Source organism: Macaca mulatta, chromosome 8 (genome assembly GCF_049350105.2).
Source record: "Macaca mulatta isolate MMU2019108-1 chromosome 8, T2T-MMU8v2.0, whole genome shotgun sequence".
NCBI classification, from domain to species: domain Eukaryota; kingdom Metazoa; phylum Chordata; class Mammalia; order Primates; family Cercopithecidae; genus Macaca; species Macaca mulatta.
The window spans coordinates 154,739,765-154,762,547 of record NC_133413.1 but is presented as its reverse complement, the minus strand read 5'-3'; the positions used below and the strand labels follow the sequence as shown (position 1 = coordinate 154,762,547).

The following is a 22,783-nucleotide window of genomic DNA, read 5'->3' as shown; positions in this document are numbered from 1 at the left end:
AGACCAGAGATTGTAATAAATAAAGACACAAGGCAAAGAGATAAAGAGAAAACAGCTGGGCCTGGGGGACAACTACCATCAAGACGCGGAGACCTGTAGTGGCCCCGAACGGCTGGGCTCGCTGATATTTATCGCATACAAGACAAGGGGGCAGGGTAAGGAGGGTGAATCTTCTAAGAGATTGATAAAGCGAAGCAAGTCACATGATCACAGGACGGGGGGCCCTGCCCTCTTAGGTAGCAAAAGCAGAGAGAGAAGGCGGCATATGTCAGCGTTTTCTTCTATGCACTCATAAGAAAGATCAAAGACTTTTTTTTTTTTTTTTTTTTGAGACGGAGTCTCACGCTGTTGCCCAGGCTGGAGTGCAGTGGCGCGATCTCGGCTCACTGCAAGCTCCGCCTCCCGGGTTCCCGCCATTCTCCTGCCTCAGCCTCCTGAGTAGCTGGGACTACAGGCGCCCGCCACCGCGCCCGGCTAATTTTTTGTATTTTTAGTAGAGACGGGGTTTCACTGTGGTCTCGATCTCCTGACCTTGTGATCCGCCCGCCTCGGCCTCCCAAAGTGCTGGGATTACAGGCTTGAGCCACCGCGCCCGGCCAAGATCAAAGACTTTTAAGACTTCCACTATTTCTCCTACCGCTATCTACTACGAACTTCAAAGAGGAACCAGGAGTATGGGAGGAACATGAAAGTGGAGGAGGAGCGTGACCACTGAAGCACAGCACCACAGGGAGGGGTTTAGGCCTCCGGGTGACTACACACAGGCCTGGATAATATCCAGCCTTCCACAAGAAGCTGGTGGGGCAGAGTGTTCCCCAACTCCTCCAAGGAAAGGAGACTCCCTTTCACGGTCTGCTAAGTAACGGGTGCCTTCCCAGACACTGGCGTTACCGCTTGACCAAGAAGCCCTCAAGCGGCCCTTATGCGGCGTGACAGAAGGCTCACCTCTTGCCTTCTAGGTCACTTCTCACAGTGTCCCTTCATCACCTGACCCTATGCCCGTCGGTTATTCCTAGGTTATGTTAGTAATGCAACAAAGAGTAATATTAAAAGCTAACAATTAATGTTTATAATAATGATTGATAATTGTCCATGCTCATCTCTATATCTAATTTGTATTATGACTGTTCTTAGTCTATTTTCTTTATTATACTGAAACAGTTTGTGCCTTCAGTCTCTTGCCTCGGCACCTGGGTAATCCTCCGCCCACAAGACACCATGCAAATACCTATGTTGCCATGAAAAGTGAGGGGGCTCCATAAGAGCTCCTGAGAATCAAGAGCAGGAGGTAAAAGGACAAACCTCTGGGGAATCTCCAAGATAATTAATTTTATTTAGAGACAGGGTCTCGCTCTGTTACCCAGGCTGAAGTGCAGTGGTACAATCAAGGCTCACTGCAGCCTAGACCTCTTGGGCTCAAGTGATCCTCTTGCCTCAGCCTCCGGAGTAAGTGGGACTGTAGGCTCTCACCACCATGCCCAGTCAATTTTTAATTTTTTGGTAGATATGGGATCTCACTATGTTGCCCAGTGCTGAGATTACAGGTGTGAGCCATGGTGCCTGGCCCAAGATGGTTTTAGATATGAGAAAACATCCTGATAGAAACAAACCCTCAGTTGGGCGTGGTGGCTCATCCTGTCATCCCAGCACTGTGGGAGGCCGAGGCAGGCGGATCACCTGAGGTCAGGAGTTCAAGGCCAGCCTGGCCAACATGGTGAAACCTCGTCTCTACTAAAAATACAAAAATTAGCTGGGCGTAGTGGCACACGCCAGTAATCCCGGCTACTTGGGAGGCTGAGGCAGGAGAATCACTTGAAACCGGGAGGCAGAGGTTGCAGTGAGCCGAGATTGCGCCATTGCACTCCAGCCTGGTGACAGAGTGAGACTCAGTCTCAAAAAAAGAAAAAAAGAAAATTAGCTAGGGTGGTGGTGTGTGCCTGCCATCCCAGTTACTCAGGAGGCTGAGGTGAGAGGATCATTTGAGTCCTTGACCTCACTTGAGCCTCAGGCCTGGGCAACAGAGTGAAACCCGATCTCTAAGAAACAAACAAAAAATCAAGGGGTGCAACTGTTCCTTCACCCCATAGTCACCTGTACCTGTCTAGGGACTAAGCTGGGCAGAGAACTATGGAACTGAAGGAGGGGAAGGCTCTTTGGTCACCTGCTCAATCACAGCCAGCAAGGCTTGTGCCCACACAAACGGGATCAGCATCAGATGGGATGGCCACGCACCTGGGGGTGGCAGCTGCACGTGGTGGCCACGGTCTGGCTGGCCCTTTGCTGCTGTTTTTTTTTTTCTTTTTTTGAGACAGAGTTTCGCTCTTGTCGCCCAGGCTGGAGTGCAATGGCACGACCTCGGCTCACTGCAACCTCCGCCTCCTGGGTTCAAGCGATTTTTGTGCCTCAGCCTCCCGAGTAGCTGGGATTACAGGCACCCGCCACCACGCCCGGTATATTTTTATATTTTTAGTAGAGACAGGGTTTTGCCATGTTTGCCAGGTTGGTCTCGAATTCCTGACCTCAGGTGGTCCACCTGCCTCGGCCTCCCAAAGTGCTGGGATTACAGGCATGAGTTACTGCACCTGGCCCCTTCTCTGCTGTTAAGGAGCCCAGGAGACTTTTCCTTGTGGTGGGACAAGGAACAGTGAGTTGCAGGCTTTGCTCCTACTCAGGGGACCACCCTCTGGGGACGGTGCGGGGTATCGGGTCCGGCTCCACTCCTGCCTTCTGGTGGAGGATGGAGTCTCCTCCAAATTCCTCTCGGGCAGGGTTTCGCGCTTCGGAACCTCTGGTCACTTGCTGTGCAGCTATCCTGCCTCCCAGGGGCCCAGCTTTGGCCCTGGGCTCAGCCCTGGGAAACTGTAAGTGAGCAGTGCTCAAGGCCTCGGCCCCGAGGCACCTTCCTGCCATTATTATTCTGACCCCTGCCCCAGTTCCTACTGAGCATGGGCAGGAAGCTCACAGAGACTTCAAAAGGCAGGGGATTCCTCACTCAGGCCTGTGCACCTTGCTCCTCTGCGGCCTGGGGGAGTGCGGCTCATGTGTGGCACACAGCAGAGGCTCCATGGGTGCCTTTGATCGCTGCCCTATGGGAGGGAAGACAGGAAGAAGCTGGGAGGTGGCTCCACCAGCCTCCAGCCCCGGGTGGACAGGAGAGGGCAGGCCCCAAGCACCAGTGTTGATAGTGGTGGGGGCAGAGCGATGAGGGGAAGGGGGCGAGCATGAGACCAGGAGCCCTGCTGCCTGCCCACAGCCGTGCCACCGACACCAGCCACCTCGTCCCATCCTTGTCCTCATCCTCCCTCAGAAGCTTTCTTCTCTTACCAGGTGACTTCTGAAACTCACTCAACCTGCAGCCCCCACCCCCTAGAGCCCTCAGTACCTGCAACCCCCAAAGGGAAGCAGCCGGGTCAGCGGGACAGGGGCCCAGCCTCAGGTGGCAGCATCCTAGAAGGCTGGAGCTGGCGGTGGCCTCTGCCCTCAGAGCTGGGGTTCCTGAGTCCCCTGGGAGCTGGCCTGCCCTGATGTTTGATGGGGCCCCAGACCAGAGGCTTTCCCGGTCACGGGGGCTCCTTCCTCCTTGGATGGTCCTGCCAAGACAGGAGGGAGTAGAAGCAGGAAGGAAGACCAAGCCTTCAAAGGCCCATGTGCAAGCCAACCCAAGGACAATCAGAAAGGGCCTCCAGAGAGCCGAACCGTCGCAGGCAGAGCTTGGGCAGCAGGAACAGACCCACCTTCCCCAGTGCCTGTACGCTCCCTGCGGCTGCAGGGGCTCCTCTGCAGAAGTGGGGCCTCTTGCCTGTGAGAATGGGCCTTGCTGCCAGGCCCGTCACACTGCTCACAGTTCGGTGTCCTGCCTCCCTGGGGTGGCTGCCCACAAGGTGAAGAAAGCCAGGCTCCTACCTTGGCACGGCCTCCCCCAGCACTTTCTTCCAGATCCTTGCTGCCAGGCTCAGGGGCTCCTCTCAATTAGTTCTTTCGCGGCTCCAGCCCTTTTTGTGGGTGCCTGAGAACCACCCAGCCCAGGATAGGCCATGGTCAGTGCTGAGGTCCTATTCCCTGCAGATGCCAACACTTACAGGCCCAGGCTGCTCAGGGCCAGGGGCGGTGTGCCATCAGCCCAGGGAGAAGGCAGCTGTAGCTAAATCTGCCTAAAGAAAGGGTTTGGGGCCTTTGAGGGTCTGATTGCAGAAGGAGCTGGCACTGAGAGGCTAGAGGCTCAGGGGAGGGGGCAATACTCAGGCCAAAGGGTCCTGACGGGCTAAAACCTTAAACTCTGTCTCTTCTGAGTCCCCCTCACTGAGTACCCCGGTGCCTGCACACCAACCCCCGGTATAAATCCGTAGCAGGATACTCCTGGGAAGCCAGCAGGCAGGCCGTCACTCCAGGGCTAAGGGTGGGCACGGGGCTCGGCACATTGCAGCCCCATCCAACTGACCCTAATGCCCTTGAGAGGTGCTCGTGGAGCAGTGGCCTTGCTGGGAAGAGGCTCCTCTACTCCTCTGACCACCGAAGCTGGTAGCTCCTGTGTGCCCAGAGAGCCCAGGGCAGTTCCAAGAAGGAATGTAGGGGAGTCTGGGCTCAGAGGGCCATGACTGTACGATCTGTGAGACCAGCCTGCGGTGGGTAAGGACCTGCCCAGGGCCTGGAGAGAGGTGGCCCCTGTTAAACAGGCCCGGCCATGGCTCTAGTTCACAGAAGCATCCACACAGAAAGAGATGCTCAAAGAATTAATGCCAACTCATTAAATAAAAATGTTTTATTATGCAAACCACACGTAGGTCCTAGGCTCAGGGGCTTACCCTACAGCCCCCACCGGTCCCTGGCTCCAAGCCTGCTCCCTGCCCTTTCCCCCCGCCCCAGAGAGCCAGGGTCTCCTATGGAGTGTGTGGTGTCCACGAGTGTACCGGTGTGCGGGCCTCCTGGGCTGCAGGCACTCAGGCATGGTGGCAGCGTTGAGGGAAAGACAGGCGTCGGGGAGCGGGGTCCCCACCTGCCCAGGCTCAGGAGTCACAGGGGTCTGCACAGTCCTTTCTGCTGTGGAACACGTGATAGATGCTGGTGGGGGGGAACATAGCAACAGCGCCGAGCAGAGAGCCCACCTGGATGGCCACACCGGCTGCCAGCAATGCCGGCCGGCCCCCGCCATGCAGCAGGGAGCTAGCTGCCACCTTCACGTAGGAGAAAACACCAAGACACAGCACCCACGACAGGACCTGAGGGGACACAGCAGCAGCTGAGCGTGAGATGTGCCTGCTCCACGAAAACGCCCCCACCCCACTTCACGTCCCGTGTGCTCACCACGAGGACCACCCCTGCCGAGGTGCCCACCAGGGGCGGGCAGGGGCTCAGGACTGCCAGCGCCATCAGGTAGCCCCCAAAGAGCACGCCCAGCAGAGAGAGGCCGCCCAGCCCTGCCAAGGATCTGTAGAGAGTGAGCAGAGTGTCAGGGCTGACTGTGCCAGGACCTGGCTCCCAGCCCTGAGTTCCACCCGCACAGGGGCTGAAGGGCCCTTGTGTACCTGCACAGCACACCCATGGCCAGGAAGCAGGCCAGGGGATTGGCAGCACTGCCCAGCACCACAGCCAGGTGGTAGGCCAGACGCCCGTAGGGTAAGCAGGAAAAGCTTTGCACAGCAGGTAGCACGCCGTTGGTCAGTGCGTTGGTGGCAGCCAACAGCCCCAGCAGGCAGGCACTGTGGGCTGAGAGAAGCTGATAGGCCTTAGGGTCTGGACCAGGGGTGGTGCCTGCTGCCTGGCTTGGTGGCTCTTGCAATGGTGAGGCCTCTTCCACCTCTTCCTCTGCTCCTGGGGCTCCCACCTGGAGGCCTGATCCTAAGCCCCCTGTGGGTACAGATGGTGGTGGCAACAGCAGCAGGAGACCCTGAAAGGCAGCAGCTGAAGCGACCAGAAGGGCAGTCAGTGCCCAGAAGAAGGTGCTGGCGGGAAAACGCTCACGGAAGTCGAGTGGGGGGCCGGGGGTGCCGTTGATGGGGGCTGGTGGGCACTCACGGCGGCCCACACCCTGCACTAGGGCCAGCACGCAGGGCAGCAGGGCACTCAGGCCTTGACCCAGGAAGAATGACCGTAAGAAGCGAGGTGGCAGGTGGCTCAGGAAGGGCAGGAAAGTGACATTAGAGGCACAGCATGCCAGCGCCAGCACAAAGGCCAGTGCTAAGAAGGCCACGGAATGCGACTGTCCTGCCACTAGGACCACGCGGTGCCACAGAAAGGCCAGGAGAGCTGTGCCCACCATGCTCAGCACCTGCACCACCCGGATGGGGACCCGCTCGCCCTTTCCTGGGGCCAGCCGCCTCCAAAGGGTCACCACCAGCAGACCCAGGTTCCCCAGCGCCACAAGCACAGAGACGTAGGAGGGGAGACTCCAACCTGCAGGGAAGGGAGGAGACCATGTCAGGGGCATGATACCCAAGGGAAGAAGAACTGACAGGGCCCACCTTCCTGGGCACACCTGCACCTCCTCCCACTCACCCTCCGGAAGCTCTTTGACCACCACAGGTAGTTCCACCCAGATCCCATTGACCGCAGCCCAGGAGCCCATGCCGAAGAGAGCCACCAGCAGGTGGGTCAGCACCGGACGGCCGGGTGTGGGTGCTGCCATTCAGTCCAAGGCTGCGCCCTTCCAGGTCAAGGCAAAGGTCACAGCCAGTTCTTTTCCCACCTAGGTCCAGAGACGCTTTGGCTCTTCTGGGAACTGAAGACCTCTTCTAGCTTGAAAGAAACAGACAAATAGGCAGGATACAGAACCGGAATCAACAGGGTGAGACCAAGGGAACAGGGTGAGACCAAGGGAACAGGGGGAGCCCCGGGCAGGAGTGGGGATGGGGAGGATTGGCTAAAACGTACCCAGCAGCACCGCCCGCCAGCGTCGGGACCGCCGGCAGGTAGGGAAGCAGGAAGCCGGCCCGAGTCGCTGCAGCCCCAGGGGAGGAGGCCGAAGGAGCGAGTGGAGCCCTCCTCTCCAGGGAGAGGCGGGGTTGGAGTCACTGCAACCACCACCCCAAGCCGGACACTGGGACAGGGCGCCTACCAGCAGGAGCCAAGCACGCCCCAGGGCTTCGCGGTGCCCGGGACCGCAGGAGCCAAGTCAGATCCCAGGGGAGTGGCTGGGGCGGCTCTGCTCGTAGGGGCGCCGCCCTCTCACCAGCTTCAGATGGGCGACCCTACGCCTCCCGGTCCCGCGCCCAGTGCGCTCCCGCTCTAGTGCCGGCTTCCCGCCACGCCAGGACGCCGCCGTCCGGCCCAGGGACGCCGCCTCAGTCCAGACAGCCCAGGACCCGACAGCAGCCACCACCAGACTCACCCGCCGCGACTCCGGGCCCGCCCCCGGCATGGCCCACGGCCGGAAGTCCCGCCCCGGAAGCGGGTCAGCGGGCGGGCGCAGAGAAGAGTCGGGGGGTGTCAGTCTGTAAGCCCCGCCCGTTCCGCTCCCTGGAGCTGCCCCAAGCGCCGTCGGTGGTCATGGCTTCCCCGGCCTCCCGGAAGGTCCGGCGCAGAGCTCGGGCAGCGCCGCGGGCCCGCTCGGCCGAGGACTGGTGGTGGGACCGGCTGGCGCCGAGCGGCTCGGGGTACCACCTGCTTCCGTCCGACAGCATGCTGCTGGTGCTGTCCGAACCCGGACCCGCCCGGACCCGCGCACAGCGACGCGCTGCCCGCCGCACTCCCCGCGCTGCCCGCCGCACTCCCCGGCAGCCGCCCCCGGGCCGCGCCGCGGCCAAGCCCAAGGCCACGCTCAGGCCCGACCCGGCGCCCTCGCCCGAGGAAGGGCCCGACGCGGGCTGGGGAGACCGCATTCCCTTGGAAATCCTGGTGCAGATTTTCGGGTTGTTGGTGGCGGCGGACGGGCCCATGCCCTTCCTCGGCAGGTAACGCTGCTGCCGGGCCCGTCGCCGAGCGCAGCGACTTGGGCCAGACGTGGTCCGAGCAGTGGCCCGGGCGGGGGCGGAGGGCGAAAGCATCGGAGCGCGCACCCCTCCGCCCGAGAGCGCAGCCCCTTAGGCGCCCGGTTGGAGTCCCAGGAGCCCGGCTTTGAGCCGGGATGTCCACTGCGCTGCGAGAGGGGGTATCACCTACGAAGGGGCCGGCAGCCTCAGCACGCTGTCCTCCCAGGGCTGCGCGCGTGTGCCGCCGCTGGCAGGAGGCCGCTTCCCAACCCGCGCTCTGGCACACCGTGACCCTGTCGTCCCCGCTGGCCGGCCGGCCTGCCAAGGGCGGGGTCAAGGCGGAGAAGAAGCTTCTTGCTTCCCTGGAGTGGCTTATGCCTAATCGGTGAGGGGTTCCCTCTTTTCCTTGTCCCCTGGCTCCAGGCTCCTTCTGTCTCCCTGCACCAAGGTGTTGGGTGGGAAGGACTCGTGTGGGAACATTAGTGCAGCTCTGCCTCTGCTGTCGGCCCAGGTTTTCACAGCTCCAGAGGCTGACCCTCATCCACTGGAAGTCTCAGGTACACCCCGTGCTGAAGGTGAGAGCTCCAGGCTGCCCTGCACACCAGCTGTGACCCTCTGGGACTGTTGAGTACTCTAGGAAGTGGGTCAGGCACCTTGAGGGCCCAACGCTGCTCCATCGGGAGGTCTGCCTGCCTGCCTGGTTCTCCTTTCCTGCTGTTTCCTCCAGCAGGGAGGTGTCAGAGGCGGGGACACCCAAGTAGGCCTGACATGGGCAGAAAGGAGGTCGCAGCTAAGGCGGTAGCGTGGGGTTGGCACCAGCCACCTGTTTGTTTCCCTTGTGGATCTTAGCCTGCCCTCTCCCAACCCCAGCTGCCCCTCTGTCTCCCCGCAGCTGGTAGGCGAGTCCTGTCCTCGGCTCACTTTCCTAAAGCTCTCCGGCTGCCACGGTGTGACTGCTGATGCTCTGGTCATGCTAGCCAAAGCCTGCTGCCAGCTCCATAGCCTGGACCTACAGCACTCCATGGTGAGCCCTGTGTCCCAAGGGGCCCTGAAAAAGCCCAGGCTGGGGTGACGGGTGCTCTTGTATTGGGACCCTAGGTGGAGTCCACAGCTGTGGTAAGCTTCTTGGAGGAGGCAGGGTCCCGAATGCGCAAGTTGTGGCTGACTTACAGCTCCCAGACGACAGCCATCGTGGGTGCACTGCTGGTAGGTTGGCATTGGTGGGAGCAGAGGCAGATGCTGAGCCGGGGACTGCCAGGCCACTGACCCTGTGACCCCCTTCCCCCGCACCTCTGCAGGGCAGCTGCTGCCCCCAGCTCCAGGTTCTGGAGGTGAGCAGCGGCATCAACCGTAACAGCATTCCCCTTCAGCTGCCTGTTGAGGCTCTGCAGAAAGGCTGCCCCCAGCTCCAGGTACCTGGCGCCCTGCCTCTCCCACCTTTTATACGCTCCCCTATCTACAGCCTGGGCCTTGCCCCCAGGTGCTGCGGCTGCTGAACCTGATGTGGCTGCCCAAGCCTCTGGGACGAGGGGTGGCTCCCGGACCAGGCTTCCCTAGCCTGGAGGAACTCTGCCTGGCGAGCTCAGCCTGCAACTTTGTAAGCAACGAGGTCCTGGGCCGCCTACTCCACGGCTCTCCCAACTTGCGCTTACTAGATCTTCGTGGCTGTGCGCGCATCACGCCGGCTGGCCTTCAGGATCTGCCGTGTCGGGGTCAGTGGTTCTGGGTTGTGGCCAGGCGCATGAGATGTGGGGGCCCTTGTGCCATGCTGGAGTCAGTGGTCCTGGGTGGTGGGCAGGCAGGTGAGGTGTGGGTGGTGGCTGAATGGGTGAGGTGTGGGGACCCTTGTGCTGTGCCAGGGTCAGCGGTCCTGGGTGGTGGCCGGGCGGGTGAGTTGTGGGAGTCCTTGTCGCCCTGCAGCTTATGCTCACTCCTCTCACCTCAGAGCTGGAGCAGCTTCATCTGGGCCTGTATGGCACGTCAGACCGGCTGACTCTAGCCAAGGAGGGCAGCCCCCTGTTGACTCAGAAGTGGTGCCATACACTGCGAGAACTGGACTTGAGTGGCCAGGGTTTCAGTGAGAAGGACCTGGAACAGGCCCTGGCTGCCTTCTTAAGCACCCCTGGGGGCTCACACCCAGCCCTGTGCTCTCTTAACCTCAGGGGCACCCGGGTCACACCCAGCACGGTCAGGTCAGCATCCCTAACCCCAGTCCCTGGAGCCAGGGTGGCTGTCACCGCATCTGCCTGGGGCCTGGAAGTGGTGTCCTGCCTGGCCTGAGAGCTCCAGGGGTCAGAGGGCATGCATATTGTCCAAGCCCCTGCGTGGGGTGGGCTTAGGGACACCAGGGGAACTGAGCTTGGTCTTAGTGGCTATGGGTGGCAGAGCCAGGTGTGGAACACCAGCAGGCACAGCTCCCTAACCTGGCCCAGCCCTTCTGGGGCAACAGCTCAACTTCCTGTGGCCTGCTTTCCCCACAGCTCTGTGATCAGCAGCTGCCCAGGCCTGCTCTACCTCAACCTGGAGTCCTGCCGCTGCCTTCCCCGGGGTCTGAAGCGGGCCTACCGGGGCCTGGAGGAAGTCCAGTGGTGTCTGGAGCAGCTGCTCACCAGCCCCTTGCCCAGCTAGGCAGCCACAGACCTGGGACACCTCAGCCCGCCTGCCCACCCCCTACCTTTGCCCAATTTCAGATATTTGAGCATTTTTTTTTAAATAAAACGTTTTTGGGAGCTCTGTGTGTGGTCCTCAAGGTAGGGTTGGGCAACGGGTTATACCTGATGGAGCCACTGGGGCTACAGCCAACCCAGAGCCTGTGTGTTGTGGGGTCAGGATGGCCCCATGGGCTCTTAAGCCTGCAGGTGGCCATGCCTTTGCCTGCCCACTGCTGGCACCAGTGTGTGTGTTCCACCCTCAGGAACACTGGTGAGCTTGTCTGTGGTTGCATGTAGGGGGAGAGGTGGGGCCCCGCCTGCAAATTTCTCTCCAGCTCAGTCCTAGGGTGTCCATCCATCCACCTTTCAGATGAGGACTGTGAACAGGCCATACAGGGGGCCTCCAGGGGATGGACTGGCCAAGAAGTTAATGCCCACCGCAGGACCTCACCCCGGACTCCCTAGGAGGTGGTTAACAGAGCGGCCCCTTCTAGAACCCGCCCAGAACTTCTAGAACCCGTGCGCGTTCCACCCTGGGCCGCTCCCTGGCCTCGCTGCCCTGCCAGTCGCCTATGAGCTCCTGCTCCTTCCTGGGCCTGCAGCCCTGAAGAATTTGTTCACCCAGGTAGGAGCGTCGCTGTGGGCAGCAGGCGGTGGCAGCGGGCTAGCGGCCGGGCTGACCACCTCTGCCTGACGCAGATGCCTAAGGCCAGGCCCGGCAGCCTGCCCACGACCTCCATCGGCTGGCGCTTCCAGCTCTGGTCCCTAGGACTCTCCTCTCCGGAGCGCCACCTGGCCAGGCGCCTCAAAAACAATAGCTTCTACCCATTCATGCAGCAGCAGCCAAACGGTGCGCGCGAGGCTGGGCGGGGCGGGGTGGGGCGGGTCCGGGGACGGGCCTGAATAGGGCGGAGCCAGGTGGGCAGAGCCAGGGCCCTGGGCGGGGCCAGTCGGTGCTCCTGGGGGCGGAGACACTGCCTCCCCTAGCCCTGCGCGGACCCAGCCAGTCAGGGCCAAGCCCTGGCACCGCCACCCCTGGCTGCGGGCAGGGCCGGGGCGTCCTCATGCGCCGCGCCGCCCCCAGTCTTCGTGCTCGAGTACTACCTGGACACGCTGTGGAAGGGGATGCTGCTCTTTGTCGTCTGCGTGGTCCTGGTCAGCTTGGGCTCCCTGAGAGAGGTGTGAGCCCCTGGGCCCGACCCCCATCGCCCTCCTCCCCCAAGGGCCGGCCTCGTGCCGCTCAGCTCAGACGCTCCCTGCGGCGTCCGCAGGTACAGAAACAGGAGACCTGGGTCTTCCTCGCGTACGGCGTGGGCGTGGGCCTGTGGCTCGTGATCTCGTCGCTCCCGCGACGCCGCCTGGTGCTGAACCACACGCGCGGCGTGTACCACTTCTCCATCCAGGGCCGCACCGTGTGCCAGGGCCCCTTGCACCTGGTCTACGTGCGCCTGGCCCTCAACTCCGACGGTGACTGGCCGGGAGGGTGGGCCAGGGACGGGGAGGCCGCTTGGGAGGTCAGAGGGGCGGTCAGGCCGGCTGAGTCCACTCTCCCCGCAGCCTACGGAAGGTGCTTCTTCCAGCTGGTCCTCGGCGGCCACAGGTTGGAGCCGCTGGTGCTGGTGCAGCTGTCGGAGCGCTACGAGGTGGGTTCCGCCCAGACACGCGCCCTCTCTCGGAACAGGAAGACAAGATCACTGTTTAAGGTCTTTGGGTGGGGCCGTTTCCTCACGCAGAGGGTAAATACAATGCAGTCCTCATTGCTGGGGGCCGGAGAGGGCGCCAGGGCTTCGGGCAGGACTGGGGATGCGGCCTGGTAGGGGAAGGAGACGCCTGGACGGCGACTCGGGGTCTGTCCTGTCCCGGCCCCAGTTGAGCGCCACCTGCTCCCACAGCAAATGGAATACTTGGGCCGTTACATCGCCCGGAAACTCAACATCAACTACTTCGACTACCTGGCCACCTCCTACCGGCACGTGGTTCGCCACTGGCCACCCCCTAGCGCCGCACCGTGATGCGTAAGAACCCCGTGGGTCACAAGCCCAGCTCCTCTCAGTCCAGCCTGGAGGTGTGACACCTGGAGGTGTGATTCTGAGGGCCTCCTCCACCCCAGGACTGCGTTCTCGGTAACCTCCCAGCCCCACTCTGGGGCAGATCAAATTGTGAGACCCACTCACTGTCCTTCCTTTCAATAAAGCTGCCTCAGCTTCCACACGGGTCATTTTCGGGGGCAGGGGAGGCACTCTGATGCCTAGGTCTTCCACTATTGCACACTCCTAGGACCTCAGAGAGCCAGTGCCTTCCAGCTGGCTGAAGCAAACCCCACAGCTTGGGTTTGAAGGCAGGAACAGCTGGGAGCAAGGGATGGTATATAGTCAGGTCTCTGAGGTTGGGCCCATCACTAGAGAGGCTGGGAACTCCGGCCTCTCAGCCAGCAGCACTTAATTTGTCCTACCTGACCTCAGAAGTGCTGACCAATGTGTGGAATCCAGAAATCAGAATCTGGCCCATTCTGGATCTGGTGTCTGCTGCTATTCCAACCAGCAATGGGGTGGGGTGCAGCCAGAGAACAAGCCGTGCGCCTGAGGTGCATGCTTGCCCCAATAGCCACAAAGCTGCTGCCGCTTGCTCCAAGGGGGTGGGCGTGAGAGTCCCAGGCCAGGGTGCAGGGCCTCCTAGGAGGGAGGATGTGCAGTGCCCGGACGCCTGCTCCCCATGCCCGCGGGAACCCCAGGCCCACAACCCTGACACCCACTCCCTGTGCCCGCTGGAACCCCAGGCCCACGTCCCTGACACCTGCTCGCCATGCCTGCTGGAACCCCAGGCCCACGCTCCCCTCTCTAGTGGATCCCCCAGCTCTCACTGCAGCACCTGAGGCCTCCTGAGTGCTGGGGGCTGTTGTGGAAGCAGAGAAGGCTGTGGGCCATGGGGTCCCAGGGAAAGCAGCACCTGGCTCTCTGGATCTTCAGGCATTATCAGCTGAACGTTCCTGCAACCAGAAGCAGCTACGTAATTTGCAGGGCTCCATGCCAAATGAAAATGTGGAGCCCATTGTTAGAAAGTTATTAAGTGGGGTGCAGTGGTGCATGCCTGTAGTCCCAGCTGCTCAGGAGGCTGAAGCAGTAGAATTGCTTGAACCTGGGAGGCGGAGGTTGTGGTGCGTTGAGATCGCGCCATTGCACTCCAGCCTGGGAAACACAGCGAGACTCCATCCCAAAATTACAGCAACAACAAAAACCCAAGTATGGGGCCTTTCTGAGCCTGGGGCCCTGTGTGACTGCCCAGGTTGCAGGCTCATGAAGCCAGTTCTGCCTGGAACCATGACTTAAGAGTCTCTGCTTGACCTCCAATCCCAAAGCTGCTCAAACTCAGGGCACACAGGCACCCTGAGCCATCTCTGGGGCAGGATATGGGGGCCACTGAAGTGGCTTCAGGTAGTCCCTGGGAGCAATTGTTATTAACAGCACAAGTGCAGGGACCCCCACTCCCCAGAAGATGGGGCTCAAGGTGTCCTAGAGTGGCAGTAACAAACAGGTTTGAGTTGAGGGCTCCATTTCACTCAGGCAAAGTCCTTCTTCCCTGGAGCTGGTGGTCTAAGGGGGCCCCGAATGGAGAGTGTTTGGAGGGGCAGCGTCCCTCCGGCTGGAGAGCTTTGGGGGAAGGGCATCCCTGGCAGAGAGCACACACAGCACAAGGGCGTGATACAGGACTGAGCTGGGTGTGCTGGAGAAGCTGCAAGGGGATTGGGCTAGTCAGAGTAGAGAGGATGAGGGAGAAGGAGGCCTGAGATGAGGTGGGAAGGGCGGGCAGTGTCCTTGGAGGCCATAGCTCAGAGCTTTAGTCCTGTGTGCCGTGGGAATCTGCTGGAGAGCTGTAAGCAGAGATGCACTAAGACCCAGGGAGGGAGTGGTGGGGAAAGGCCAGGAGGCTACAGGAATTGTGCAGGGAGGAAAGGGAGCGGGAGGGGCAGAGGAGAACAGAGAGGAGCAAGGATCACAGGCAGTTCTGAGCTCCGGGCTCCCATTGATGGGATTTGCTGCTGGGCGGGAAGTGGGTTGGGAAGAAAAGGGACTCAGGGGAGTCCAGGGTGTCTGGCCTGGGCACTGGGGCTGGAGGCCATGGGGAGAGGGGTTGGCAGCCAGGAGTTCCGAGTTAGACAAGGCCCAAGGAGCTTATGGGACCTTGTGGGGGAGATTTTGAAAAGGCAGAAAAGCCCTGGGGAGAAAGGAAAGGGGGAAGCACAGACCCGAAACCATCATGCCCTGGGAGGTCCCTAAAGCTAAAGCACTGCATGAGATGTCCCTGGCAACGCAGAAGATGGGGGAGAACAGGAGGAGGGCCAAGGATGGAGCCCCGGCATCAGACACACAGGGGCAGACAAGAGGCCACAGGGGAAGAGGACCCAAACAGAGGGAGAAGGAATCCATGTTAAGTAAGATGGGGACTCATAAGAGGCATGAACACCTCTGCAGGAACAGCCTCAAGGAAGGGGCCTCAGCAGCGCAGAACTGGGGAGGGGAGGAGGGGGAAAGAGATGGTGGAAAGAAGAGGACAGTAAAGATCACGCAGGAAGTTTCACTGCCATGGGCAGAGAAACCAGGGGGCAGCTTGCAGGAGGAAGGTCTTGCTTGTTGGTGTGCAGGTGCACATGGCCCAACGGATATTTTATTTATTTATTTATTTATTTATTTATTTATTTATTGAGACCGAGTCTTGCTCTGTCACCCAGGCTGGAGTGCAGTGGTGTACTCTCGGCTCACTGCAACCTCTGCTTCCCGGCCTCAAGCAATTCTCCTGTCTCAGCCTCCTGAGTAGCTGGGATTACAGGTATGTGCCATCACACCTGGCTCATGTTTGTATTTTTAGTAGAAATGAGGTTTCACCGTGTTGGCCAGGCTGGTCTTGAACTCCTGACCTCAGGTGATCCACCCGCCTCAGCCTCCCAAAGTGCTGGAATTACTCTGTCTCAAAACAAACAAACAAACCCATAGAACTAGGGAGCTCTATGATTGTGGAGTTGCCCTGCTAGTCCTGCATGGCTTCTACTGGACTCTATTTATGTGAAAGAGACAAATTTCCAGTTTAAGCTACTGTAATTTACATTTGTTGTTGTAGAGATGGAGTTTCGCTCTTTCGCCCAGGCTGGAGTACAGTGGTGTGATCTCAGCTCACTGCAACCTCTGCCTTCCTGTTCCAAGTGATTCTCCTGCCTCAGTGTCCCGAGTAGCTGGGATTACAGGTGCCTGCCACCATGCCTGGCTAATTTTTATATTTTCAGTAGAGACAGAGTTTAACCATGCTGGCCAGGCTGGTCTCAAACTCCTGACCTCGTGATCCGCCTGCCTCAGCCTCCTAAAGTGTTAGGATTACAGGCGTGAGCCACCGCACCCAGCCTATTTGGAGTTTTCTAACAGTTGCTGGCAAGTGTGAGTCAAACTAATAAGATTATTAGGCCGAACGTTGTGGCTTGCGCCTGTGATGCTAGCACTTTGAGAGGCCAAGGCAGGTGGACTGCTTGAACCCAGGAGTTCGAGACCAGCCTGGGTAACATGGTGAACTTTGTCTCTACAGAAAATACAAAAAATGAGCCAGATGTGGTTCCACATACCTATAGTCTCAACTACTTGGGAGGCTGGGCTGAGGCAAGAGAATCGCTTGAGCCCAGGAGTTTGAGACCAGGCTAGACAACAGAGTGAGACTCCATCTCTTTTTTTTTTTTTTTTTTTTTTTTTTTTTGAGACGGAGTCTCGCTCTGTCGCCCAGGCTGGAGTGCAGTGGCACAATCTCTGCTCACTGCAATCTCCACTGCCTACCGGGTTCACGCCATTCTCCTGCCTCCGTCTCCCAAGTAGCTGGGACTACAGGCGCCCGCCACAACACCTGGCTAATTTTTTTTTTTTTGTATTTTTAGTAGAGACAGGATTTCACCGTGTTAGCCAGTATGGTCTCGATGTCATGACCTTGTGATCTGCCTGCCTCGGCCTCCCAAAGTGCTGAGATTACAGGCGTGAGCCACCGCGCCCAGCTGAGACCCCATCTCTCAAAAAAAAACTGTTTGGGCAGGCCCACCCAGCTGGACATGGTGGCAGGCGCCTGTAATCATAGCTACTCAGGAGGCTGAGGCAGGAGAATCGCTTGAACCCGAAAGGTGGAGGTTGCAGTGAGCCGAGACTACACCTTTGCACTCCAGCCTGGGAGACACTGGGGGACAGAGCAAGACTCTATCTCAGAAAAGAAAAGAAAAGAAAAGAAAAGAAAAGAAAAGAAAAGAAAAGAAAAGAAAAATAGTAACTTGACAGCAGAAGAATCTGGCAGACACCACGTTAACCAGGTGACTGAGGTCAGCCTCACCAGTGATGTCACGTCAGCCCTGAGACGATGCAATGAGAAGCCCACATCACCTCTGTGGTCTCCTCCCTACACCCCAAACCCTCATCACGAGAGTGCATCGGACAAACCCCGACTGAGGGACACTTTACCAAAGACTCATTCAATCTATAAAATTGAGCAGTGCTCCTCAAAACTCTCAAGGTCATGAAAAACAGGGAAAGACTGAGAAATTGTGACAGACCACAGGAGACTAAGGAGACATGATGGCTAAAGGCAAAGTCGTATCTTGAATAGATTTCTGTAACAGAGAGAGGACCTAGGTAGAAAAACTAGTGAAATCCAAATAAAGCCTGGAGTTAGCAGTAACATATCAAGGTTGGTTTCTTTCTTTCTTTCTTTCTTTTTTTGAGATGGAGTCTCACTCTGTCACTGAGACTGGAGTGCAGTGGCGTTGTGTCAGCTCACTGCAACCTCCGTCTCCTGAGTGCAAGCAATTCTCCTGCCTCAGCCTCCCGAGTAGCTGGGATTTCAGGCGCCCAACACCACGCTAGTTTTTTATATTTTTAGTAGAGATGGGGTTTCACCATGTTGGCCAGGCTGGTCTCAAACTCCTACCTCAGGTGATCCACCCACCTCGGCCTCCCAAAATGCTGGGATTACAGGCATGAGCGGCCTAATGTTGGTGTCTTAATTGTGACAAAGGAACCATAGGTATGGAAGACAGGCCGGGCTCAGTGACTCACAACGGTAATCCCAGCACTTCGAGAGGCCAAGGCAAGAGGCTCCCTTGAGCCTAGGAGTTCAAGCCCAGCCTGGGCAACATAGTGATACCTCGCCTATACAAAAAAAACAACAAAAATTTTTTTTTGAGATGGAGTCTAGTTCTGTCGCCCAGGCTGGAGTGCACTGGGTGCGATCTCAGCTCACTGCAATCTCCACCTCTTGGGTTCAAGTGATTCTCCTGCCTCAGCCTCCCCAGTAGCTGGGATTACAGGTATGTATTACCAGGCTAGGCTAATTTTTTTATTTTTATTTTTATTTTTTTAGTAGTGACAGAGTTTCAAGATCAGCCCAGGCTGGTCTTGAACTCCTGACCTCAAGTGATCTGCCTGCCTTGGCCTCCCAAAGTGCTGGGATTACAGGCATGAGCCACCACGCCCAGCCAATTTTTAAAAAATTAGCTGGGTACAGTGAGATACACCTGTGGCTGAGGTGCAGGGCCACTTGAGCCCAGGAGGTCGAGGCTGCAGTGAGCTGTGACTGTACCACTGCACTCCAGCCTGGAGAACAGAATGAGACCCTGTGTGTTTTTTTTGTGTGTGTGTTTGTTTGTTTGTTTTTGAGATGGAGTTTCTCTCTTGTTGCCCAGGCTGGAGTGCAATGGTGTGATCTTGGCTCACTGCAACCTCCACCTCCTGAGTTCATGTAATTCTCCTGCCTCAGCCTACTGAGAAGCTGGGATTGCAGTACAGGCATGAGCCACCATGCCTGGCTAATTTTATTTTATTTTATTTTGTTATTTATTTATTTATTTATTTTTTGAGACGGAGTCTCGCTCTGTCGCCCAGGCTGGAGTGCAGTGGCACAATCTCGGCTCACTGCAAGCTCCGCTCCGCCTCCCGGGTTTACGCCATTCTCCTGCCTCAGCCTCCTGAGTAGCTGGGACTACAGGCGCACGCCACCACGCCCGGCTAATTTTTTGTAATTTTAGTAGAGACAGGGTTTCACCATGTTAGCCAGGATGGTCTCGAACTCCTGACCTCGTGATCCACCCACCTCGGCCTCCCAAAGTGCTGGGATTACAGACGTGAGCCACCGCGCCTGGCCTTTTTTTTTTTTTTTTGAGACGGAGTCTCACTCTGTCCCCCAGGCTGGAGTGCAGTGGCCAGGTCTCAGGTCACTGCAAGCTCCGCCTCCCGGGTTTACGCCATTCTCCTGCCTCAGCCTCCCGAGTAGCTGGACTACAGGCGCCCGCCACCGTGCCCGGCTAATATTTTTTTGTATTTTTAGTAGAGATGGGGTTTCACCGTGGTCTCGATCTCCTGACCTTGTGATCCGCCCGCCTCGGCCTCCCAAAGTGCTGGGATTACAGGCGTGAGCCATCGCGCCCGGTGTATAATTTTTTTTTTTTTTTTTTTTTTTTTTTGAGACGGAGTCTTGCTCTGTCCCCCAGGCTGGAGTGCAGTGGCGCGATCTCGGCTCACTGCAAGCTCCGCCTCCCGGGTTTACGCCATTCTCCTGCCTCAGCCTCCCGAGTAGCTGGGACTACAGGCGCCCGCCACCTCGCCCGGCTAGTTTTTTGTGTTTTTAGTAGAGACGGGGTTTCACCGTGTTAGCCAGGATGGTCTCGATCTCCTGACCTTGTGATCCGCCCACCTCTGCCTCCCAAAGTGCTGGGATTACAGGCTTGAGCCACCGTGCCCGGCCTAATTTTATATTTTTAGTAGAAACAAGGTTTCACTATGTTGACCAGGCTGGTCTCGAACTCCTGACCTCAGGTGATCTGCCCACCTCGGCCTCCCAAAGTACTGGGATTATAGGCGTGAGCCACCTTGCCCGGTCAACCCTGTCTTTAAAAAAAAAAAAAAAAAAAAAAAAAAAAAGGGTCACCCTACTCCACCATCACTTGAACTAATTAAATCTGCGTGCAATGGGCCTATTTCCCAATATTGTCATATTCTGAGACACTGTGGATTGGGGCTTCAACACATACTTACTTGGTGGCGGGGCATTTCATCCCATACCGGGCACTTCCACATTTTGCCTGCATCTCGTGGCCCAGAGCCCAGCGTCAGGTGCAGCTGCGTCTCCAGGTTGCTGTGGCAATGCCTCTTTGGGCATCCTGCTGACACGGCTCATTTTCCTCCATCCTCCTCGTGGGCTCCTTCACTCCCTGTCTCTCTTGACAGTCTCCTCAGGCCTCTGCTTGCCATACCACCCAGTCCTGGAGCCAATGCCACTGATTTTAGGTATTTGGTCCAGCAGCTGCCAACTTCTGTTTTAGTCGCCTATTTGCTGTGTAAAATGTAGATGCTAGTAGCAACTTTGTTTTTTTCTTTTTGAGATGGAGTCTTGCTTTGTCACCCAGGCTGGAGCACAGTGGTGCGATATCGGCTCACTGCAACCTCCGCCTTTCTGGTTCAAGTGATTCTCCTGCCTCAGCCTCCCAAGTAGCTGTGATTACAGGCATGTGCCACCATGCCCCACTAATTTTTGTTTTGTTTTGTTTTTGAGACAGAGTTTTGCTCTTGTTGCCCAGGCTAGAATGCAATGGCACAATCTCCGTTCACTGCAACCTCTGCCTCCCAGGCTCAAGTGATTCTCCTGCCTCAGCCTCCTGAGTAGCTGGGACTACAGGTGCCTGCCACCATGCCCAGCTAATTTTTTTGTATTTTGAGTAGAGATGGGGTTTTACTATGTTGGCCAGGCTGGTCTCGAACTCCTGACCTCAGGTGATCCACCTTCCTCAGCCTCCCAAAGTTCTGGGATTACAGGTGTGAGCCACCGTGCCCGGCTAATTTTTTTTTTTTTTTTTTTTTTTTTTAGATGGAGTTTTGCTTTTGTTGCCCAGGCTGGAATGCAGTGGCCATCTCGTCTTGCTGCAACCTCCGCCCCCCAGGTTCAAGTGATTTTTCTGCCTCTGCCTCCCGAGTAGCTGGGATTACAGGCATGCACCACCACGCCCGGCTAATTTTGCATTTTTAGTAGAGTGGGGTTTCTCCATGTTGGTCAGGCTGGTCTCAAACTCCTAACCTCAGGTGATCTGCCTGCCTCAGCCTCCCAAAGTGCTGGGATTACAGGTGTGAGCCACTTGCACCCGGCCTAATTTTTGTATGTTTTAGTAGAGACAGGGTTTCACCATATTGGCCAGGCTGCTCTTGAATGTCTCACCTTAGATGATCTGCCTGCCTTGGCCTCCCACAGTGCTGGGATTACAGATGTGAGCCACTGCGCCCAGGCAGTAGCAACTTATTATTTATCCTGTTGTGCAGGCTGACTGGCTCCGTGAGGCAGTTCTATCCCAAGCATTGTACCTGGGGTTACTTGTGTGACTGCATTTGGCCAGGAGGTCTGCTGAGGCTGGACCATCTGCGGCACCTGTCCCACAGGAACGCTCTGCGTGGCCTGTCCTCAATAGCCCCGTCTGAGCTCCTCCCGGCTGTAGCTGCAGGCATCCCAAAGCGAACGAGAGCTCTGGAGTCACCCACAGTGTGCATGGTCACAGCCTTGGCTTGTACCAATTTTGCTGATGCCCACAGCCAGACCCAGGTCAGTATCGGAGGGGGCACCGCAAGAGCTATGCCCAGAGGAACAATTCCTGGGGCTCCATGAGAGCAGCCGCCATAGGCCGAGAGACGTGTTGGGGCTGATGGCTCTACTGAGTTTGAGGTATTGGAGTGAAAGCACCAGGGCAGAGGAGCTGAGGGTGGGAGAGGGCAAGGAGATGATGGGATTCCTGGAAGGAGACTTGGGCTCCCTGCAGGGTGAATAGGCATGAGAAGAAGCCCAGGAGGGCTGGGCCAGGGTGAGGAGTAGAAACAGTTGCTGCAGAAGCTAGGCTATGTGCACTGTCCCCAGGGACTTTTCAGCCAACAGGAGAGAGTGGAGAGGACAGCCAGGCCCAAACACTTTCAGGGAACCTGGGGTAAGGGAGCATGGGGGCTGGGGGTGGAACTGGGGACAGGAGTGTGAACATGGCTGGAAAGATCACATTCCATTGGAGGGAGCAGAATGAAGCTCCAGGAAGGGACTCTGAGCCTGAGTTTGGGGCTTTAGGATATTTACAGGACTACCTTAGGGATGGACATCTGTGGAGGGAGGGTGAGGAGGTCAGATGAGGCCGAGGGAGGAGTGATGGCCACCCAGGAGCAACGGCCCCTGCTGGTCCCCAAAAGGCCTGAGCCAAGATGGCCCATCAAAGTTGTCCTGCCTCAGGCAGGAATGCCAGGGCCTTTGCAGTCCTGTCTCCATCAGTCACCAGGTGTGGCCACCCCTAGGAGTGTGGCCCTGGGCGAGGGGCTCTGCAGCTGCGGCCATCCCTCAAGGCTGCTGGTGACAAGACTCCCAGCAGCTGGAACAGCAGGAAGCCACACCATGGGGAGGTCCAGGAAGGTGAAGGTGGAGAGGCTTATGCTGCATCAAGAATTAGGAGGTTGCCAGGCCGTCGACACTGGGCCTCCACCGTGCAGGCAGGTCAGTGCCCCCCAGCCACTTCCAGAACCCTCCCCATATCACCCTGCTAGGAAAGTGAGCCTAGCTGCTAGGAGTCCTTGCAGTGCTTAGGTGGGGCTGCCCTCTGGTGGAAGCCCTCTCCTCCCCCTCCTCCAGAGTTGCCTCCTCCACCTCTGCCTCTCCCTCCCCCACCTCTTCCCTCCCCACATCCCCCTTCTCTGCCTCCTCCCAGGCCTCACTCTCAGGTTCCCCCAGCCTCTCCTCAATGTCTCCTTTACAACTTTACACCTGCCCCAAAGGACCATCCTGTAGGGTATGGAAGTATCTTGCGTCTCTGTAGGTGACTGGATTATAAGAGAATGTGTGTTTTTTGTGTGTGTGTGTGTGTTTTTTTTTTTTTTTTTTTTTTTTTTTTTTTTTTTGAGACGGAGTCTGGCTCTGTCACCCAGGCTGGAGTGCAGTGGTGCGATCTCGGCTCACTGCAAGCTCCGCCTCCCGGGTTTACGCCATTCTCCTGCCTCAGCCTCCCGAGTAGCTGGGACTATAGGCGCCCGCCACCTCGCCCGGCTAGTTTTTTGTATTTTTTAGTAGAGACGGGGTTTCACCGTGTTAGCCAGGATGGTCTCGATCTCCTGACCTCGTGATCCGCCCGTCTCGGCCTCCCGAAGTGCTGGGATTACAGGCTTGAGCCACCGCGCCCGGCCTCGAGAATATGTTTTTAAAACTGAT

General features: G+C 57.8%; 3 protein-coding genes across 16 annotated transcripts; 2 read left to right on the top strand and 1 right to left on the bottom strand.

The window, feature by feature from the left end:
* Positions 1-4,744: 4,744 nt before the first annotated feature.
* Positions 4,745-7,389, bottom strand: SLC52A2 (solute carrier family 52 member 2). Of its 11 annotated transcripts, none has more exons than XM_001090939.5 (5): positions 6,868-7,389; positions 6,493-6,732; positions 5,523-6,390; positions 5,302-5,425; positions 4,745-5,216 (listed from the first exon to the last, which is right to left on the bottom strand). In XM_001090939.5, exons 2-5 carry the CDS (start codon positions 6,620-6,622, stop codon positions 5,004-5,006), a joined length of 1,335 nt encoding a protein of 444 aa, XP_001090939.2. In that variant the 5' UTR covers positions 6,623-6,732; positions 6,868-7,389; the 3' UTR covers positions 4,745-5,003. The 11 variants fall into 11 exon arrangements, with proteins under 11 accessions (XP_001090939.2, XP_015001765.2, XP_077800825.1 ...); XM_015146279.3 differs by having other exon boundaries at positions 7,325-7,389; XM_077944699.1 differs by having other exon boundaries at positions 5,523-5,898; positions 7,325-7,389.
* Positions 7,390-7,454: 65 nt separating this feature from the next.
* FBXL6 (F-box and leucine rich repeat protein 6) lies at positions 7,455-10,633 on the top strand. Of its 2 annotated transcripts, none has more exons than XM_077944686.1 (9): positions 7,455-7,886; positions 8,131-8,289; positions 8,416-8,461; positions 8,797-8,928; positions 9,003-9,110; positions 9,203-9,316; positions 9,385-9,616; positions 9,850-10,096; positions 10,385-10,633. In XM_077944686.1, the coding sequence occupies exons 1-9, from the start codon at positions 7,483-7,485 to the stop codon at positions 10,530-10,532; spliced, it is 1,590 nt and encodes a 529-aa protein (XP_077800812.1). In that variant the 5' UTR covers positions 7,455-7,482; the 3' UTR covers positions 10,533-10,633. The 2 variants fall into 2 exon arrangements, with proteins under 2 accessions (XP_077800812.1, XP_001090364.2); XM_001090364.5 differs by having other exon boundaries at positions 8,416-8,479.
* A 151-nt stretch (positions 10,634-10,784) lies between these two features.
* Positions 10,785-12,762, top strand: TMEM249 (transmembrane protein 249). 3 transcript variants are annotated; one of them, XM_077944708.1, is made up of 6 exons: positions 10,785-11,180; positions 11,255-11,405; positions 11,640-11,734; positions 11,827-12,022; positions 12,113-12,198; positions 12,448-12,762. In XM_077944708.1, exons 2-6 carry the CDS (start codon positions 11,255-11,257, stop codon positions 12,565-12,567), a joined length of 648 nt encoding a protein of 215 aa, XP_077800834.1. In that variant the 5' UTR covers positions 10,785-11,180; the 3' UTR covers positions 12,568-12,762. The 3 variants fall into 3 exon arrangements, with proteins under 3 accessions (XP_077800834.1, XP_028708957.1, XP_015001770.2); XM_028853124.2 differs by having other exon boundaries at positions 11,091-11,405; XM_015146284.2 differs by lacking the exons at positions 10,785-11,180; positions 11,640-11,734.
* Positions 12,763-22,783: the final 10,021 nt, after the last annotated feature.

What these genes read in the sequence shown, in the direction of transcription:
- SLC52A2 (XM_001090939.5), bottom strand. Translation starts at nt 6,622, where the DNA reads ATGGCAGCACCCACACCCGGCCGTCCGGTGCTGACCCACCTGCTGGTG. An exon ending in GGTCAAAGAGCTTCCGGAGG is followed by an intron (nt 6,391 to 6,492) that starts GTGAGTGGGAGG and finishes CCTTCCCTGCAG; the next exon opens with GTTGGAGTCTCCCCTCCTAC. An exon ending in GCCATGGGTGTGCTGTGCAG is followed by an intron (nt 5,426 to 5,522) that starts GTACACAAGGGC and finishes CACTCTCTACAG; the next exon opens with ATCCTTGGCAGGGCTGGGCG.
- FBXL6 (XM_001090364.5), top strand. Translation starts at nt 7,483, where the DNA reads ATGGCTTCCCCGGCCTCCCGGAAGGTCCGGCGCAGAGCTCGGGCAGCG. An exon ending in GAGTGGCTTATGCCTAATCG is followed by an intron (nt 8,290 to 8,415) that starts GTGAGGGGTTCC and finishes CTGTCGGCCCAG; the next exon opens with GTTTTCACAGCTCCAGAGGC. An exon ending in TGGACCTACAGCACTCCATG is followed by an intron (nt 8,929 to 9,002) that starts GTGAGCCCTGTG and finishes TTGGGACCCTAG; the next exon opens with GTGGAGTCCACAGCTGTGGT.
- TMEM249 (XM_077944708.1), top strand. Translation starts at nt 11,255, where the DNA reads ATGCCTAAGGCCAGGCCCGGCAGCCTGCCCACGACCTCCATCGGCTGG. An exon ending in CCTGGCCCTCAACTCCGACG is followed by an intron (nt 12,023 to 12,112) that starts GTGACTGGCCGG and finishes CTCTCCCCGCAG; the next exon opens with CCTACGGAAGGTGCTTCTTC. An exon ending in AGCTGTCGGAGCGCTACGAG is followed by an intron (nt 12,199 to 12,447) that starts GTGGGTTCCGCC and finishes CTGCTCCCACAG; the next exon opens with CAAATGGAATACTTGGGCCG.